Here is an 18,599-nt window from a genome sequence, read left to right on the forward strand (position 1 = left end):
CCTCCACCCGGGAGAGTGGGGACTTCATCAAGAAGTCTTCACACAGATTACAAATCGATGGGAACTGCCACAGGTGGACATGATGGCATCCCGCCTCAACAAAAAGCTACAAAGGTATTGCGCCAGGTCAAGAGACCCTCAGGCGATCGCTGTGGATGCACTAGTGACACCGTGGGTGTTCCAGTCGGTTTATGTGTTTCCTCCTCTTCCTCTCATACACAAGGTGCTGAGAATCGTAAGAAAAAGAGGAGTGAGAACAATACTCATTGTTCCGGATTGGCCAAGAAGGGCTTGGAATCCGGAACTGCTAGAAATGCTCACAGAGGACCCATGGCCTCTGCCTCCCAGACAGGATCTGTTGCAACAGGGGCCCTGTCTGTTCCAAGACTTACCGCGGCTGCGTTTGACGGCATGGCGGTTGAACGCCGGATCCTAGCGGAGAAAGGCATTCCGGATGAGGTTATTCCTACGCTGATAAAGGCTAGGACGGACGTGACAGCAAAACATTATCACCGTATATGGCGAAAATATGTTGCTTGGTGTGAGGCCAGGAAGGCCCTTACAGAGGAATTCCAGCTGGGCCGTTTCCTTCACTTCCTACAGGCGGGAGTGACTATGGGCTTAAAATTAGGGTCCATTAAGGTCCAGATTTCGGCCCTATCCATTTTCTTTCAAAAGGAACTGGCTTCTCTTCCTGAAGTTCAGACGTTTGTAAAGGGAGTGCTGCATATTCAGCCCCCTTTTGTGCCACCAGTTTCACCTTGGGATCTTAACGTGGTGTTGAGTTTCCTGAAATCTCACTGGTTTGAGCCACTTAAGACCGTGGAGTTAAAATATCTAACGTGGAAAGTGGTCATGCTATTGGCCTTAGCTTCGGCTAGGCGTGTGTCTGAATTGGCGGCTTTGTCATGTAAAAGCCCCTATCTGGTTTCCATATGGACAGGGCAGAGTTACGGACTCGTCCGCAATTTCTGCCGAAGGTGGTGTCATCCTTTCATTTGAACCAACCTATTGTGGTGCCTGCGGCTACTCGTGACTTGGAGGATTCCAAGTTACTAGATGTAGTCAGGGCTTTGAAGATTTATGTAGCCAGAACGGCTGGAGTCAGGAAAACTGACTCGCTGTTTATCCTGTATGCATCCAACAAGCTGGGTGCTCCTGCTTCAAAGCAAACTATTGCTCGCTGGATCTGTAACACGATTCAGCAGGCTCATTCTGCGGCTGGATTGCTGCATCCAAAATCAGTAAAAGCCCATTCCACAAGGAAGGTGGGCTCTTCTTGGGCGGCTGCCCGAGGGGTCTCGGCATTACAGCTTTGCCGAGCATCTACTTGGTCGGGTTCAAACACCTTTGCAAAGTTCTACAAGTTTGATACCCTGGCTGAGGAGGACCTTGAGTTTGCTCATTCGGTGCTGCAGAGTCATCTGCACTCTCCCGCCCGTTTGGGTGCTTTGGTATAATCCCCATGGTCCTTACGGAGTCCCCAGCATCCACTAGGACATTAGAGAAATAAGATTTTACTTATCGGTAAATCTATTTCTCGTAGTCCGTAGTGGATGCTGGGCGCCCGTCCCAAGTGCGGACTTCTTCTGCAATACTTGTATATAGTTATTGCTTAAATAAGGGTTATGTTATGGTTGCATCAGGTTTGTCTGATGCTCTGTTGTTGTTCATACTGTTAACTGGGTAAGTTTATCACGAGTTATATGGTGTGGCTGGTATGAGTCTTACCCTGGATTCCAAAATCCTTTCCTTGTACTGTCAGCTCTTCCGGGCACAGTTTCCTTAACTGAGGTCTGGAGGAGGGACATAGAGGGAGGAGCCAGTGCACACCAGTATTCCTAATTCTTTCTTAAAGTGCCCTGTCTCCTGCGGAGCCCGTCTATTCCCCATGGTCCTTACGGAGTCCCCAGCATCCACTACGGACTACGAGAAATAGATTTACCGGTAAGTAAAATCTTATTTTTTTTTCTACTTTTGACTGAATATCTGTTTGCATGTCTGAATCTGTATACAATACATAACAGAGCTTGTTTTGGGAAAATTAGAAAAAAAACATGGATGCTATTTTTAAAACAGACATACAAGTGTGTCCTTTGCAGGAATCGAACCCTAGCCCACGGGCATGGTGAACATTGGCGATACCACTATGCAAAGAAAGCTATGGAGAAAGGTGACTGATACCTGCAGTGACCTAGTGATGTTGCTCAATATATATATATATATTTTTTATAGTGCTGTGTGTCCCAACTCTGTCGCTGATTGTAATGTTTATTAGGGAAAAGACAGATGAAAATTCAGGCTACCATTTCCTAAGTGGTTGAAATAATGGGGGTAATTCCAAGTTGATCGCAGCAGTATTTTTGATAGCAACTGGGCAAAACCATATGCACTGCAGGGGAGGCAGATATAACATGTGCAGAGAGAGTTAGATTTGGGTGTGGTGTGTTCAATCTGCAATCTAATTTGCAGTGTAAAATGAAAGCAGCCAGTATTTACCCTGCACAGAAATAAAATAACCCACCCAAATCTAACTCTTTCTGCACATGTTATATCTGCCTCCCCTGCAGTGCACATGGGCCCTCATTCCGAGTTGTTCGCTCGCAAGCTGCTTTTAGCAGCTTTACACACGCTAAGCCGCCGCCTACTGGGAGTGAATCTTAGCTTCTTAAAATTGCTAACGAAAGATTCTCAAAATTGCGATTACACACCTCTTAGCAGTTTCTGAGTAGCTTCAAACTTACTCGGCATCTGCGATCAGTTCAGTGCTTGTCGTTCCTGGTTTGACGTCACAAACACACCCAGCGTTCGCCCAGACACTCCTCCGTTTCTCCAGCCACTCCCGCGTTTTTCCCAGAAACGGTAGCGTTTTTTCGCACACACCCATAAAACGGCCAGTTTCCGCCCAGAAACACCCACTTCCTGTCAATCACATTACGATCACCAGAACGAAGAAAAAACCGTGAGTAAAATTCCTAACTGCATAGCAAATTTACTTGGCGCAGTCGCACTGCGGACATTGCGCATGCGCACTAAGCGGAAAATCGCTGCGATGCGAAAAAATTTACCGAGCGAACAACTCGGAATGAGGGCCCTGGTTTTGCCCAGTTGCTATCAAAAATCCTGCTGCGATCAACTTGGAATTACCCCCAATAGACAGAGTTGTGGGTGGATTGACAGACTGCCCTAATGATTTACAACAGCATCTAATGAACACATGTTTTTACAAAGAGGTGGTGGTGACTCTGGGCAACAGGAACCCCCCACCTAAGAGAAACCATTGTGTGATATTTTGTTTGTGTTGTAACTTTATGCCATTTAGCACTAATTGATCCTCCAACTTTTTATGTTGTCTCTATATTTGTTTTTAAAAGCAACAATTGGCAGTTAGTACAAGTGTTTTTAATGTTAAAACCTGCAGGATCTTTACCTAAAAGGAGTCAAAGGTGTCAGTTGCATTATTTCAACAGTTGCTAGATACTTTGTTCCATCTTGCCAATACTCACCATTTTATCATTGGCTTACTATAATTCGCTATGTCTTACTGCAGTAGAACACATTGTGCCAGAACATCAACATCATGCATCTGTTTAGTAGATAATTCCTCAGTGTATGGGTATTCCACCTCACCCTGTGACCAGGAGTTGTCTGCCATTGATAAACCATTGTTTGACCTATCTGTACTTATTGTACAGTTGTTCTTATTTAATAATGAGGGATGTTACTACTACTAGATTTCCATTTTATGAAAGGAAAATATATATTTTTGTTATTTTGTGCCCAAAAAAGTCTTAGGGGGAGATTCAAATGTTTGAAAAGTCAGTTGGGAGTCTGTTTTTTCCTGTCTAATATACAGGAAAAAACAGACACCCAACCGACTTTTCAAACATTTGAATTCCACCCTTAATGTTTTACTTATTGTAATAATACAAAGCAGTGGCCATAATTGCTGATTTGTGTTTCATCTTGATGTGCATATTTATGTCCGTTCAATGTTTTAAGAGTAAAAAAAAAAAAAAAAAAAAAAAGCATTTACCCGCTTTCACATTCCTGAATGCGTTCTCCGTTTTGCAATGCAGTTATGTAAATAATATTTATGACTCCTCTGAAGCCTCTCATTATTGTTTATGCCCATAAAATTCACTTGTACTAGAAGATGGAATTCATTTCCTGACATTAGAATAAATTGTCACAAGCTGCTGCCAAAAAGTGTCTGTTATATAAACACAAGATTTCATTTTTTAAGTATTCTTGAATACAAAATTGTATTTATTGTTTGTTAATAGCCAATAATGCATTGAATGGAGTTGCGTAGTGTTAAGAAACAATATTTTTGCTGTTTAATTGAATGCACGTAACTCAGACTACTATTATAATTTAATGGAATACTTTCCGTATAAAATACTGAAATTTAATGTTTCATTGTTCAACATATGAAGTGCTCAGAAAGTCCTTTAAACATAGATTTTTTTTTTTAAATGAGTAAACCATTGACGACAAGTTAATTTAAAAAAAATGAGAGTAGCTATAGTAATGTTGCTATGGCAGTTGTCCCAAGCTTTAATTTGCGAAAAACATGCCCTTAGTTATGCTATAATGGACAGCTCCTTGTGTGGGAGGGAGCAATTATAAATCACTAAGTAGACACGCCCAATGCATGGCGATCTCCAGTATAACCCAGGTTTTTGAGGAGCAATAGACATCCAGTCCCGTGTTTAATCCTGCAGGCATGCAAGCAAGCTGATACTGGTCTAAATTAGAAAACGCTAATCCTCCTGCAAATTGAGAGAGAATCATAATACTGTCGTTTCTGGCTAGTCCCTCTTTCGTTTTTTCCAAACATATCTAGTAAATATGTCGTAGAATTTAGAAGAGTAAGGAAACTGGAAGCACTCTAAGATCTAAATAAATATAAACATTTTGACCATAAGCTGTTTTGACTGCTGCCAATCTGCCTATCCGCAACATCTCGATGTTCATCCATCCTTCATAATAGATTTAAAATTGTGCAAGAGAGGATAATAGTTACAATGTGTCAGGGCTTCCACCTTGGCCAGAATACAGATTCCAAAATAACACAAAAAATTAATTTTTCCAAATATATATATATATATACAGCGGTTGCTGTCCGGCACTCAAAGTGGGGGTACAAGTATACTTGCTGCGGTGCCCTCTGAGGATATATAGCAAAATCCAATATAGTAGCAGAGGAATCAGCGGCACTCAGCAGACTTGGTATTGAAGTAAAAGAGTCTTTATTATGGTCCTACGCCGTTTCGGGGACTGCGCCCCGTCTTCAGGGACAAATCATACACAAATACAGAGCACATTATGTACACATATATACCCTCCCAAACAGGTACTCATTGCCAGGAATAAACTCACCTGTCCAGCGCCGCCGCCAGCGTCACGTCTGTCCGTGCAACTGCACGGGTCCCAGAGCACTGACGTCAAGAGACAGCGCCGGGCAGGGAGCCAATCCAAAACCTGAGGTCTGCGTTGCTAGGTAACATCTAAAAACAAACCAACATGAAAGTTAACCCTTCACACTGTCAAAAATAAAACAAAACAAGACTTAAACATCTAACACAGACATCACGTTACTAAAAATAGAAAACCACACTGTTTAAAAAGGTGACCAGCAGACTAGGGCAACCCCCCGCCATAACAACTAGTGCCTCAGTCAGAGCATAAGAAACCTAGTAAATGGAGATTATTACATAACACAATATATCCCCCTAATACCATATAATTTTTTGATATATATCATGATAATTAATGCTGAATGGATCAACCTATGAAGAAAAGCACACTGCTGCAATTGCGGTTTATAAGAAGCATTGTAGACCTAATGTCTCATTCAAACCCCTCGGCGACAGGGTATCGAGAACATAAATCCACCTGCTTTCACGTTGCAGGAGGATTTTGTTTAGTTCCCCGCCCCGATGGGAAAGAGGAACATGATCAATAATGATCGCTCGCATGCTGATCCTACATTACACTATAAGAGGGAATTAGATGCGTTTCTTACACAAGCTATACTGACAGGCTCATTGACTAAAGAGCAAGTACAAGCTATGACGGTTGATTACCCGACAGTGCCTTTATTTTACACTGTGCCTAAAGTGCACAAGTCTCTGACCAATCCCCCGGGCCGACCCATTGTGTCGGCCAGAAATTCATTGTATCACCCAGTGGCGATTTTTTTAGACGCATACTTAAATCCGTGCATTCAAGCAGTACCTTCTTATTTGAAAGATACGACTACCCTGCTGATATTTCTACAACGCATGGTGATACCCACTGAGCGATTGACGTTATGTAGTGCGGATGTCACCAGCCTCTACACCTGCATCCCACATGATGCAGGTGTAGAGGCGGTACGAGAACTGATCACACATAACCCTTTATATTCGGGCCCAACAATTGAAGTTTTTCTACAATTGTTAACACTAGTATTGACCCGGAATTACTTTACATTTAATGGGCGTATATATTTACAACTTGCAGGATGTGCGATGGGGTCCCCAGTGGCCCCATCATACGCCAATGCTTACATGTACTCCATAGAAACTACTTTATTTGGTTCTCTCAACCAGTCGTCTATGTACTTCTATAAGAGGTACATAGACGACTTATTGATCTTCTGGAGGGGTAGTGTAGAGACCTTATCGGCATTATTAGATGAACATAATGCACAGGACGGGGCAGTCAAATTAACTTATCAGATGTCCGATCATGAAGTTCCCTTTTTAGATGTTATCATCACGGTAACACCGGAAGAGATACATACTAATTTATATGTTAAATCAACTGACAGGAATTCGGTATTACATCATGCTAGCTTTCATCCGCACTCTACACGTAAGGGTTTACCATATTCTCAAATGCTGAGGGCCAGGCAAATTATCTCTAGCCCACAGCAAACAATTGAGACAATTGATCAAATGGTGGACAAATTTCAGGAAAGAGGATATCCACGAAAGGAATTGGTAGCAAGTAAGATCAAAGCCATGAGACATACTAGGGAGTCCTTTCTGAACCCCACGGTAAACCCATCGGCAGCCTTGTCTTGCGAGGCTCCCAGGATTCCGTGGGTTAATAGGTATACCACAGCAACTACCTTCATAGTTAGTCAGGCGAGAAAATTGGGGCCATTGGTCAATTCTGACCACACATTACCAGCCTTACAAGGCACTAAGCTACTTCCCAGTTACACCAAAGGGCAAAGTATTGCTGATAAAATAGTTACATTGGATATTTTTCCATTGACCAAACAAATACAATCCCACTTCTTGCGCCCTAAAGTAGGCTGCTTTCGATGCCTTGGTTGCTCTACATGCAATACTCTCATGACAGGTTCCTCTTTTAGTCACCCTCAAATGGGGAAACAATTTAAGATTCGTCACCGAGTTACGTGTACATGTCCCTGTGGACTTGCCTATGTCGGCAAGACACAGAGGCAATTTCTGAGAGAGGATGGCACTGCATCGCAGTGCCATCAAGCAAGCAATAGAAAAAAGTGTCAGTGAACAGCCGATTGCCAGACATTGCATGCAGGCTAGGCACACGGTAGCCAGCATGCGAGCGATCATTATTGATCATGTTCCTCTTTCCCACCGGGGCGGGGATCGAATCGAAATCCTCCTGCAACGTGAAAGCAGGTGGATTTATGTTCTCGATACCCTGTCGCCGAGGGGTTTGAATGAGACATTAGGTCTACAATGCTTCTTATAAATAGCAATTGCAGCAGTGTGCTTTTCTTCATAGGTTGATCCATTCAGCATTAATTATCATGATATATATCAAAAAATGTATATGGTTTTAGGGGGATATATTGTGTTATGTAATAATCTCCATTTACTAGGTTTCTTATGCTCTGACTGAGGCACTAGTTGTTATGGCGGGGGGTTGCCCTAGTCTGCTGGTCACCTTTTTAAACAGTGTGATTTTCTATTTTTAGTAACGTGATGTCTGTGTTAGATGTTTAAGTCTTGTTTTGTTTTATTTTTGACAGTGTGAAGGGTTAACTTTCATGTTGGTTTGTTTTTAGATGTTACCTAGCAACGCAGACCTCAGGTTTTGGATTAGCTCCCTGCCCGGCGCTGTCTCTTGACGTCAGTGCTCTGGGACCCGTGCAGTTGCACGGATGGACGTGACGCTGGCGGCGGCGCTGGACAGGTGAGTTTAATCCTGGCAATGAGTACCTGTTTGGGAGGGTATATATGTGTACATAATGTGCTCTGTATTTGTGTATGATTTGTCCCTGAAGACGGGGCGCAGTCCCCGAAACGGCGTAGAACCGTATTAAAGACTCTCTTACCTCAATACCAAGTCTGCTGAGTGGCGCTGATTCCTCTGCTACTATATATATATATATATATATATATATACTAGATTGATTCTCTACCAACAGATCTGAAAGAACATTAATATGAAGTACTTCAGTCTTGAACCTATTTAATATGTAATACAAAGCAATCAAGTAGGTGTCCAACACGGTATGGAAGCCGACAATGAGCTCTTGGGACAGGCAGCAAAGATCAACACAGACACAGTTTATGATAGAAACCATGAATGAAATTTGCTGATTGAATTAAAATATACAGTATGTATCTTTTTTTTTTTCTTTTCCTGCTTCGGTTCATTGTCTGAAAAAAAATGAGTTGGGGAAAGTGAGCAAACCTGTCTTGTCTCATTGGTAATGGGTAAGCAGTATGACAAGAAGCTGTTGCACTTTACTCCTCCTCTACAGCTATGGTATTAGGCAAGAAGAGAATTGAGAATTTACAGCAAAAGCCAAATTCAAGGAGGAAGTCCTTTTATATCATTAACTAATAAAGCATGGCTATCTATTTTTTTCCAGCATCCAGTGAGAGCGTGAGAAATGGGGACCCATCCTGGTTTTGGTTCTACAGGATATTGAGTTGGGTTTTGCCTGAGTTGTCTCCCCAAAACAACCCTGATTTATTCAGGATTAACTGAGGGCACTTTGCATTAATAGACATCTATTTTATCATAACAGAAATATAAGAAGAGTTTTATGGACATCAGCTGTAGGAGTACTGACTACCAACTGGACTTGAGCTGGCATGGGGAAGCACCAAAATAATGTAATATGTGGTACCCCAAGGGGTAGAAATAGGAGGTCGGGGAGGGGTGGAATGAGAAACAAAGACCACAAACATAAATGACACTCATTAAGGAGTCAGAAATAGATTTCGAGGGAGCAGTAAAGAATACCATCAAAAATATAATCTTCTTGAAAGTGTATATTACAGCTGCACATTAGAGCTGAGGGGAATCTCTGCCATCTTCACATGGCTGGCATACAGTGTGCCAAGCCCCGCCCCCCACCACTACCGTGCACTGAAGAACAGCAACCCAAAGGTGAAGTCCTTGGCCAGTAGTAAGCAATATAGACGCAGCACAATGCTAGAATCTGACAACTAATATCCCTTTCAGACCGCAATTGGTGGGTCGCACCTGGGAGTTATAGATGGGTGTTCCCAGGTTGCGAGCCGCCTGAGCCCCTTTCACACTGCTGTCCCCAGCCTGGCATATTGGCGGGTTGGTGACATCAGCGATGAAGTGTGCGGAGGTGACCCTTCTCTATGGGTGCGTGTGGCTCATACATGAGAAACTCACAACCTATTCACACCAGAGAGCGACCCAGGTTGAAGCCGTATTTATTTGGATATATGTCTCCATATCAATGGCAGCATTTTGTTTGTATATATTAGATTTATTTTCATGTTGTATTTGCCGTAGTAACTGAGTTTTTCAATCAATCTTGTTTGAATAGTTATCATTGAATGTTAAATGACCAGTGATGCCTTGTATTTAGATAAGTAAAACATACTATAGTGTAGTGTTGTTGTTTTTTTAAATTAAAATTGCTGCCAGTGCATTTTAGCATTTTTTTTATTTTTACATTTTGATTTTAATTGTACATTGATTCCGTTGTGTTTTTTTTTTTTAAAATACAAAAATGTATTCTTACCAATAGTGTGTACATTTATTTGCAATATGCATAAATATATTATTTTAACTTAAGAACATCCAGAGTGGTCTTTTATACTGTAGTTTGAGTTCTGCATAAGAAGCCTCAAAAGTTGGTAGTATGTATATATAAATAATGAATACTTTTTTTTTTCTTTTCATTTGATTTCTCCATGTAGGTTTCTTTCCCAGTAGTTGCCAAGGATGTGATGCTTTTCTCCGACACAAAATGACACTTATATCTCCTTCAATATTAAAGAAATATGGAATTCCTTTCAACAAGGTAAAGTAGAAATTTGAGTTAGATTATTTGATATTTTAGCTGTGCGGTTTCACAGTAGTCTCATCCAATATGTTTCCATGTGTTGTATATGTAACATCACATGATAAAATATACTTAATCTATACCACTGTGGGCATCCATATCTATTGCAAGCCTTACATCAGACCAACTTCCCACCAACTAAAACACTGTCCCACACACCTAACCAACTTTTTTTTTTTTTTTTTTAAATCAAACTACAAACCAGCCAATTCTTTCCAACTTGTAATGTCATAGTAGTAGGTGGACAATGTCTGCCTACTTCTGTTTGTTTTGAGGAAATATTTAGAAAAAAAACTTGCATATCTGTTTAATTACAACTGGGATTTTTACTGTATTTCCTTCAACCACCATACATTTATTAAATACATTTTCTATTTATTATATTTAACTTCAGGCCCCAGCATGGTTAGGCTGCCACTTCAAGCTGGGACTTAGAGGACCACAAGTACAAGCTTGCCAGGGCTTACCTGTACTTCAGTATCTCCTGTAGTAATTTTTAAAGACGCTACTACTGGGGTGCATTATGTATAAGGACAATACTACTGGGAGCACTGTGTATAAATGGAATATTGGGGGCATTATGTATAAGAGGCACTTCTGTGGGCATTATGTATAAGCTGCACTACTACTGTGGGAAATAAGTATTAAAATATGGGTGCAATGTGTGCGGTGTGTTCTCCCCCTGGACCCAGGGGCCCATGTGCACTGCACACATTGCACCCATTATAGAAATGCCAATGGAGACAAGATGTTTATACAAGTTATAAAATGTATGTGTATAGTCGACAGAACTGTAATTAAGTTTTAAAGCGGAAACTTTGATATCTAGAAACAAATGCGTTTTAAAACATTGGTCACTCTTTGGTCTTAGAAGTTTGTGATTTGATAGACATCTATTGTACTGTGGGGGTGATTCCGACTTGACCATAGCAGACATGGGGGGCTACCGCCCAGCACAGGGCTAGCCCGCCCCGCATGTGAGTCCCTGACCCGTCGCAGAAGTGTAAAAGCATCGCACAGCGGCGATGCTTTTGCACTTCAGGAGCAGCTCTTTTGGCCAGCGCAGCTTTTGCGCGCTGGTCGGGTGCTATTTGTCACTGCCCGGGTCACAGCGGCTGCGTGTGACATCACGCGGCCGCTGCGGGCCACGCCTGCATTGTCCGTACCGTGCCCACAAAACGGCAGCCAAACGTTTGGCCGCCGTGCCGCCCCCTCCCGCCTAATGACCGCCTCTCCCTATCTATCAGGCAGAGGCGATCGCTAGGCAATGACAGCCGTCGGCTTTCAGCCATGCGCCGGCACACTGTGGCACCAGCGCATGCGCAGTTCTGACCTGATCACTGCACTGCGAAGAACTGCAGCAAGCGATCAGGTCAGAATGACCCCCTGTATGTGTGTGTGTTTCTTTGGTGCGGGTGTTTTTTGTAATGGGATTTAAATATAGTAATGGTATATAATTTTGTAATACATTCCAATGATCGTCTCCCTACTGTTTTAAAATGTAATTTTCTGCAATTATTATGTATTTCTTATGAAAAATGTTTCCCAAAGCTGGTGCATTAGACACATCTCAAAAGAGCTGATGCAAAAATATATATATAAAAAAAAAAATCTGTTACTGGGGGAGCTAGAAGTTGCCTTCAGATGAATATCCAAGCTTGCTTTTCCTGTAACACAGGTATTCACTGCAGGTGTCTTTGTCTAACTACATCACAGCAGTCCTTCTGCTCAGTAGTAAGGTACGGAAGTGGTTTCATTTTTTCAAAGAATCCTTCCTGCCTTTGATAGGTGTCCTTGACATTCTTCATTGTGCATTAGATGGTTAGGATGATAATTGGCTCAGTGTGTTTTTAATCATTATGTAATGGTGCCACCTTAACCTCATTGTTTCCAAAAGGATTCCTTAGCTCATCACACAAGACAGGTCCTGGGGTGTGATCAAACTGAAATCTAAATTGCAGTGTAAAAATAAAGCAGCCAGTATTTACCCTGCACAGAAACAATATAACCTACGCAAATCTAACTCTCTCTGCACATGTTATATCTACCTCCCCTGCAGTGCACATGGTTTTGCCCAACTGCTAACAAAGTTCCTGCTGCGATCAACTCTGAATTACCCCCTATGTCTTGTTTTATACTGCCTGTAAAGCTACTAATTTAAATTAACATAAATTGAATGCTGTGTTCTACCATACCAAAAGTGTTAAGTTTTATTTTTTTATCTGACTATGGGGTTGATGTATCAAGCAGTGAAAAGAATGGCAAAGTGGACCAGTGGAGAGGTTACCCATAGAAACCAATCAGTATCTACAGCTCATTTTATAGAGTGTACTATATAAAACCTTCCTCAAACCCGATTGGTTCATTCATTTCACCTCTTGATACATTAACTCCTAAATGTCTATATTACTCTGAAAGGCAGTACACACTAGGAAAGATGTGTGCTGAGCGATCTGGCACAGACCGCTCAGCACACATATCTCCCCCCACTCAGCACAGCGCGATGTTTGCTTAGTGGGGAATGTGCCTGTATGCAGGCCAATCTAGCACCAGCGATAGTCCCGCGCGTCTAGTCAGGTTGTTTAGATTTTAAGCACGGATCTCTCTGTGTACCCCCCTTTACTTCACAGCAAGTTGCCATGCTAACAGGGAGGTGCTTCTCTAAGTAACGAGTTAGACAAATTTGTAACTTGGATGACTAAGGTGTTGGATGCATTGATGCATAGCTATGGTTACTATCACCATATCTGCATTACTGTATTACAGCCAGTTTCACTTAATAGGCCTGCCTGGTCTTCTAGCATAATGGATCACCGACTGAGCTGTTCCACTGAGTTTCAGGTCTGCTGTATGCCCCAAAAGCGCAGGCCTGACAGCTCCAAACAGCAACATACCTTGTTTACTCTGATTCCCAGCTGGTATTATTACCTACCGATAGGGCAGTAGAGAGCCTGACCGGGCCCAGGTACTTTTCAGGGTGTGTGGCCTAATTGTGGGAGGCGTGGTCTTGCACACTTAGAAAAAAATAGAGAAAAAATAGTACTTTAAGTGCCTCCATGGCTACACTGCAGCAGCAAACAGGAGCGTGTGCTGGACTGAGGAGAAGAGCTGCAAGTGCTGCTGCTGCCAGGTAAGGAGGGTGGGGGGACTTGGGCTCCCTCTTGGCTCCACTATCAGGCCTGGGCCCGGGTAAATTGTACCTGCTTTCTAAGCACCATTGCCTACAGATCCTGAGAGGGCTTATATTTGTGAGATGAGTGTCCTGCTCCTGCTGACATTATGTAATCCGGATACTAGCTTTGAGGATACCGGGTTCATGTGTGCATTTTTGTCTACAGTTAATTCAGACAAAGGCAAATCTTTATAGCTGGCACGGTACTCGAGGATCTTTATGGATTCACAGATCATGCAGGAAAGAACAACTGCAAAGGTACAATGTTACTTTTACTTCACAGTGCAAAGGTAACAGGGGAAATAGTAACTAGATAAATTAAAAAAGATTTAGAAATATTTACAATTTAAATGCCAGATAGAAACGGACACTCTCAAAGTGTTCGCCACCCTGGGCCAGCGACATAGTGGGGGGGGGGGGGGGGGTCAAAGGGGACACCTGTACCGGGCCACAAGGATACACCGCGTAGTGCCTGACAATGATGTGATCCTTCTTGTCCAAATAGGGTAGCGAGCTGTAGGCAGTGACCTCTATCGCACAGAGATTGTGCCCACAAGTGTGCGACCACTCTTCTTGGCCAGGATTCCTGTACCATCCTCTTCTGGTGAGGTGTGACGGCCGCATGGTTCCTGTTGTGGGGTGTTCGGGTCTCGATACTGGGGCATGCAGCACAGGTGAATCTCTGGAGAGAGACAGACTGTGGGGTGTGTGGGAGAGAGGGGAGGCACAGACTATGGTGTGTGTGGGGGAGGAAAGAGATAGATACATTTCTATTGCCGGCCCTGTCGCCACCCCCAACACTTTGTGAATCCCCTTCTGCAAGTCCCCTTCTTTTGTCTTCATACACTTATCCTTTTTGCGCCGTATGGTGCAAGGTGAGTGGCATGATTCCTGTGCTGCTTACGTTTTCCTTGATTTTGCTACTATTTCCTTCATTGTGCTACTTTTTCTTCAATGTTGCACCTTAGTTTGCAAATAGTGTATAAGGTACTAAAGGATTAGTGTGTTTGTTTTAAAGAAATTGGTGTAAAGTCACAGATTAAACATAATGATACATGGTGAGCATCTTTTGCTTATTTAATCTGGATTGTGTACTTTCTCTTCAATTTTGCCACCTTTACCTAAATTTTGCATCTTGGTTTGCTTATACTGTACTAGGTACTTAGGAGCGGTGCTATTTGATGTGGCCATGTAGCAAAATCCATAGTGTACTAAACGGGATTATTTAGAGTGATTTTAGAATAAGTGTATGTGGATACATCTGTAGTGCAAAGGGGTTGGGCTGCCGATGTCCCTCTGGTCAGCATACTGACATCGGGATCCCGGCAGTAGTATGCCGGCGGGGAGGGGGGGGAGGGGGAAGGCTAGCGCAACAAAGCAACCTGCTGGCTAGCTGCACTAGCCAAAGGTTCTATTCCCACTCTGTGGGTGGGAATAGACCCTCTGGGTCGGCATTTCGACTGCCGGCATTTTTAGCGTTCGGGATCCCGGCGTCGGCATGCCCTATCTGTACCACACCTTAACCTTGTATGGAAATTGGGGGAGACACGTTCTATTATTTCTGTAACTCTTGCTGACTGCTTCAAGGATTGCTCCTCTCTTCTAATACACCTGAGTGTTCCACTGAGAAATTTGAATTACCCTTTAATATACTGTGCATTCACTTCTCTGTATTGCTTCTATAATGTGTCCGTAGTACATGTCACCTACTACTGCTCCCAAGCTTAATATTCTTTGTACCTTGGAGAAGATAGGCTCATGTTCCAAAACAACATCTGCTCTCCATGACTGTTCCTCAGACTCAGATGAGACATCCTTGTCTGCTAACAACGTTGCCACTATTGTCACAAAGACAAAATAGTCTGAAATGAGGTCCATGATTTAAAGTTTACATTTTAGCTGGTCAAGTTGGGTCCTGTGTTTATACACTTAATAAAAAAAATGGATGAAGTGTGTCAAAGCCAAATGCCATGGATCAATATTTTACAGATCTGTAGTCTTAATTTGATATAGAGACTGATTACAACTAGAGAGGTCAATCTCGCTTCACTTTTTCAACACCGTTGATCCAAATCCCAGCATTTTGGGGCCAAATTCCCGGGTTCCCGACGATCTCGATCCTGGGATTGGCCTCCCTAGTCACAACAACATGCACATTGCAATATTACAAAATCTGTATCTGTGTAATATGTGTCCTTCTACATCTCTGCGGCAGTCATGCCAAACAGACCCTCTTGGCACACCAGGTACTGTGAGACTCTGCTTGCGTCTGATGTCCTTGTGCCAAAAATGCGTCTTATTCACAACACACTGCGTCCCAGTCTCTGAATCTGCATATGAAGTGCTACGTGCACACAGATATACTGAACAAGTGTTGCATATCAAATGAATCAGCACAGTATCCTGGTCATATGTTGCAAATAAGATGCATTTTTACTGCATAAAAAGGGCGCCCAGTGCTAGCGGTGTTAATCAGGACCTGTCCGCTCACTAATGCCAGGCATCTCCTGCTGCGTGGCGTATTGAGACTAGATGTATGAGGACACTCTGACTTCCTTCCTACTACTTCCGTCCTAAAAGTTTCTGTCCTCACCTTAGATTTATTTAATCTTGGTTGAGCTATCCGAGTACTCGGTCTGAAATATTCCCCTGACAAACCTAAACCAGATGTATTTGGTTTCATTACTTTAAACCCAAGGATAAATTTAGGTCTTAACTCAGAAATGTTCCTACTATCCCATACGCTGGCGCCCATTAAAAAATGTTCTAGGGTCCTGCTGTGCCCACATTAAAAAAAAAAAAGATTTAATCAGTATCACACAAGATCTTTAGAATCAAATAAGTACAAATGGTGCTTCCTTTTTTGACTTACTGTTTCTAAAGATGGCAAGACTCAATTAGTTAAAACTTCTCTGCAAGGGAACGATCTACTCAGCATCATCACCAAACTAACGAGATTTTTCAACAATTGCTTTCTATACCATAGAGAAGTCTGGCTTCTTCAACCCCTGACCTTTGCACTTTTATCACACTGGTATTGCACCCATAACTATGATTTGCGGGCTCTTATTTCATTTTAAATCTCATTGAGATTGTTTAATTTTCTATTGGTCTGTTAATTTGCTCATTACTAATGTTAATTAAGCCTTTATCTACTTTAAATGCTCAATGTATTGTAGGCCTTTTTTTAACTATATTTGTGTGCTTGGGATGATACAGACAGCGGTATCCCGACACACTGGAACCTAACACCTTTTAGGTAAGTAGTCTAACCTTAGCCCTCTCTTCCTGCAGCTTGACCCTAACCCGCCCCGAAAATACTTACCATCGGGATGCCGGAAGTAGGGATTCAAGTGCTGGTATTGTGATCCATTTCTGGATCCCGGAGTTAGTCTTCTGACCAGAGTCTGATTCCGGCTTCGGTATTCTGACTGCTGGCATCCCGAATGCTGGTATGCTGACCGGTATGTAGTTATGTGACCGGCGGTCAGGAGACCGCCGCTCACAATACCTCCCCCTACATCCCGCCCACTTACAATCCCAACAGTCCTTATGTTGACTAGCAGGGATTATTTCCACACCCATAGAGTGGGAACCTGTGGCGGCTCGCCATCGAGCCCACAAGGGGCTTGTTGCGCTCGCCATGCCCCCCCCCGGATTCCGCCGCTGGTCACGCGTGCCTAACCCATGCTGACCTTATGCTATACTGATGCGCCTATTTCATTGTCCTGTTAATTTCTGCGCGCCTATTTCATTGTCCTGTTTATTTCTGTGGTACTATTATTTTGCAGTACATGTCCGTACTCCTTTTGTGTTCCCCCTTCTACTGTCTGTATCTCACACCCTGCCATGCCCACCCCCACTCGTTGATTGCTTGGTTCTGCTCCTTACTGAAAGAGTGCATTTTCTTGCACCTCCTCTTTCTCTGTTTGGCCTCACTCCCACTTTGGTTATATTACCCCCCACCCCCTAGTTGCTCCCATCTTGCTAAAAGCTGCTGTACCCCATCTATTGGTCACACTCCAAAGTAACTTTAACCTCTCATGAAATTAATGGGGAATTTCTCCACTGAGCCCAAGTTTCCAAGTGACTATTGACTCATTTGAAGCTACATAATCGTTATATTTGGCCTATCCCTTTATGAGGCAATAAATTTACAACTCTGCTCCCCATACTCTCTGCACATGCAATTACTACCTTTTCATAATCTGCACCACTAATCAACATCTCTGTGGTGTCCATGTTTCTCCAGTGTTTTGGTCAGAATTTGCAGCCATCAAACTGGAATTGGTTTCCCCCTCTCTATCTAGAGGTCCTTGTACTTGGCAGCTTAATAAGAAACTGTTATTTAAACGAGACAGTGTCTCTCTTTATTCAAGGCTATTTCAGTTTTTTGTGTGACTAGTGCTACTTATGATTAGAGATGAGCGGGTTCGGTTCGTCGAGATCCGAACCCCCCCGAACTTCACCTATTTTACACGGGTCCGAGGCAGCCTCGGATCTTCCCGCCTTGCTCGGTTAACCCGAACGAGGCCGAACGTCATCATCCCGCTGTCGGATTCTCGCGAGATTCGTATTCTATATAAAGAGCTGCGCATCGCCACCATTTTCACTCGTGCATTGGAGATTGAACGGAGAGGACGTGGCTACGTTCTCTGCCTGAAAAGCTCCATATCTGTGCTCAGTGTGCTGAAAATATCTGTGCTCAGTGTGCTGCAAATATCTACGTTCTCTGCCTGAAAACGCTCCATATCTGTGCTCAGTGTGCTGCATTTTGGTGACCAACAGTATATAGTTTGTACAGTACAGTAGGCCATTGCTGTATCTTGCAGCTCTGTGTCACTGCAAGTATCCATTCCATATCTGTGCTGCATTTTTGTGAGCAGTATATATAGTAGTACAGTGCAGCATTGTGGTGACCACCAGTATATAGTAGTACAGTACAGTACAGTAGGCCATAGCGTTATCTTGCTGCACCGTGTCACTTCTAGTATCCTGATTAGTGCTTAATATCTGTGCTCAGTGTCAGTGCTGCATTGTGGTGACCAGTATACTACAGTACAATAGTCCAGTGCTGTTCTCGCTAGTATCATCAGTGCT

General features: G+C 42.9%; 1 protein-coding gene across 1 annotated transcript in view; it reads left to right on the forward strand.

Annotated features, from left to right (window-relative positions):
• Positions 1-18,599, forward strand: part of KDM4C (lysine demethylase 4C) — a 961,089-nt gene that overhangs the window by 335,258 nt on the left and 607,232 nt on the right. The window contains exon 7 of the mRNA XM_063913998.1: positions 10,182-10,285. Coding sequence (XP_063770068.1) covers positions 10,182-10,285 — 104 coding nt within the window. The remainder of the gene's footprint in view (positions 1-10,181; positions 10,286-18,599) is intronic.

This window comes from Pseudophryne corroboree, chromosome 1, assembly GCF_028390025.1.
Source record: "Pseudophryne corroboree isolate aPseCor3 chromosome 1, aPseCor3.hap2, whole genome shotgun sequence".
Taxonomy (NCBI): domain Eukaryota; kingdom Metazoa; phylum Chordata; class Amphibia; order Anura; family Myobatrachidae; genus Pseudophryne; species Pseudophryne corroboree.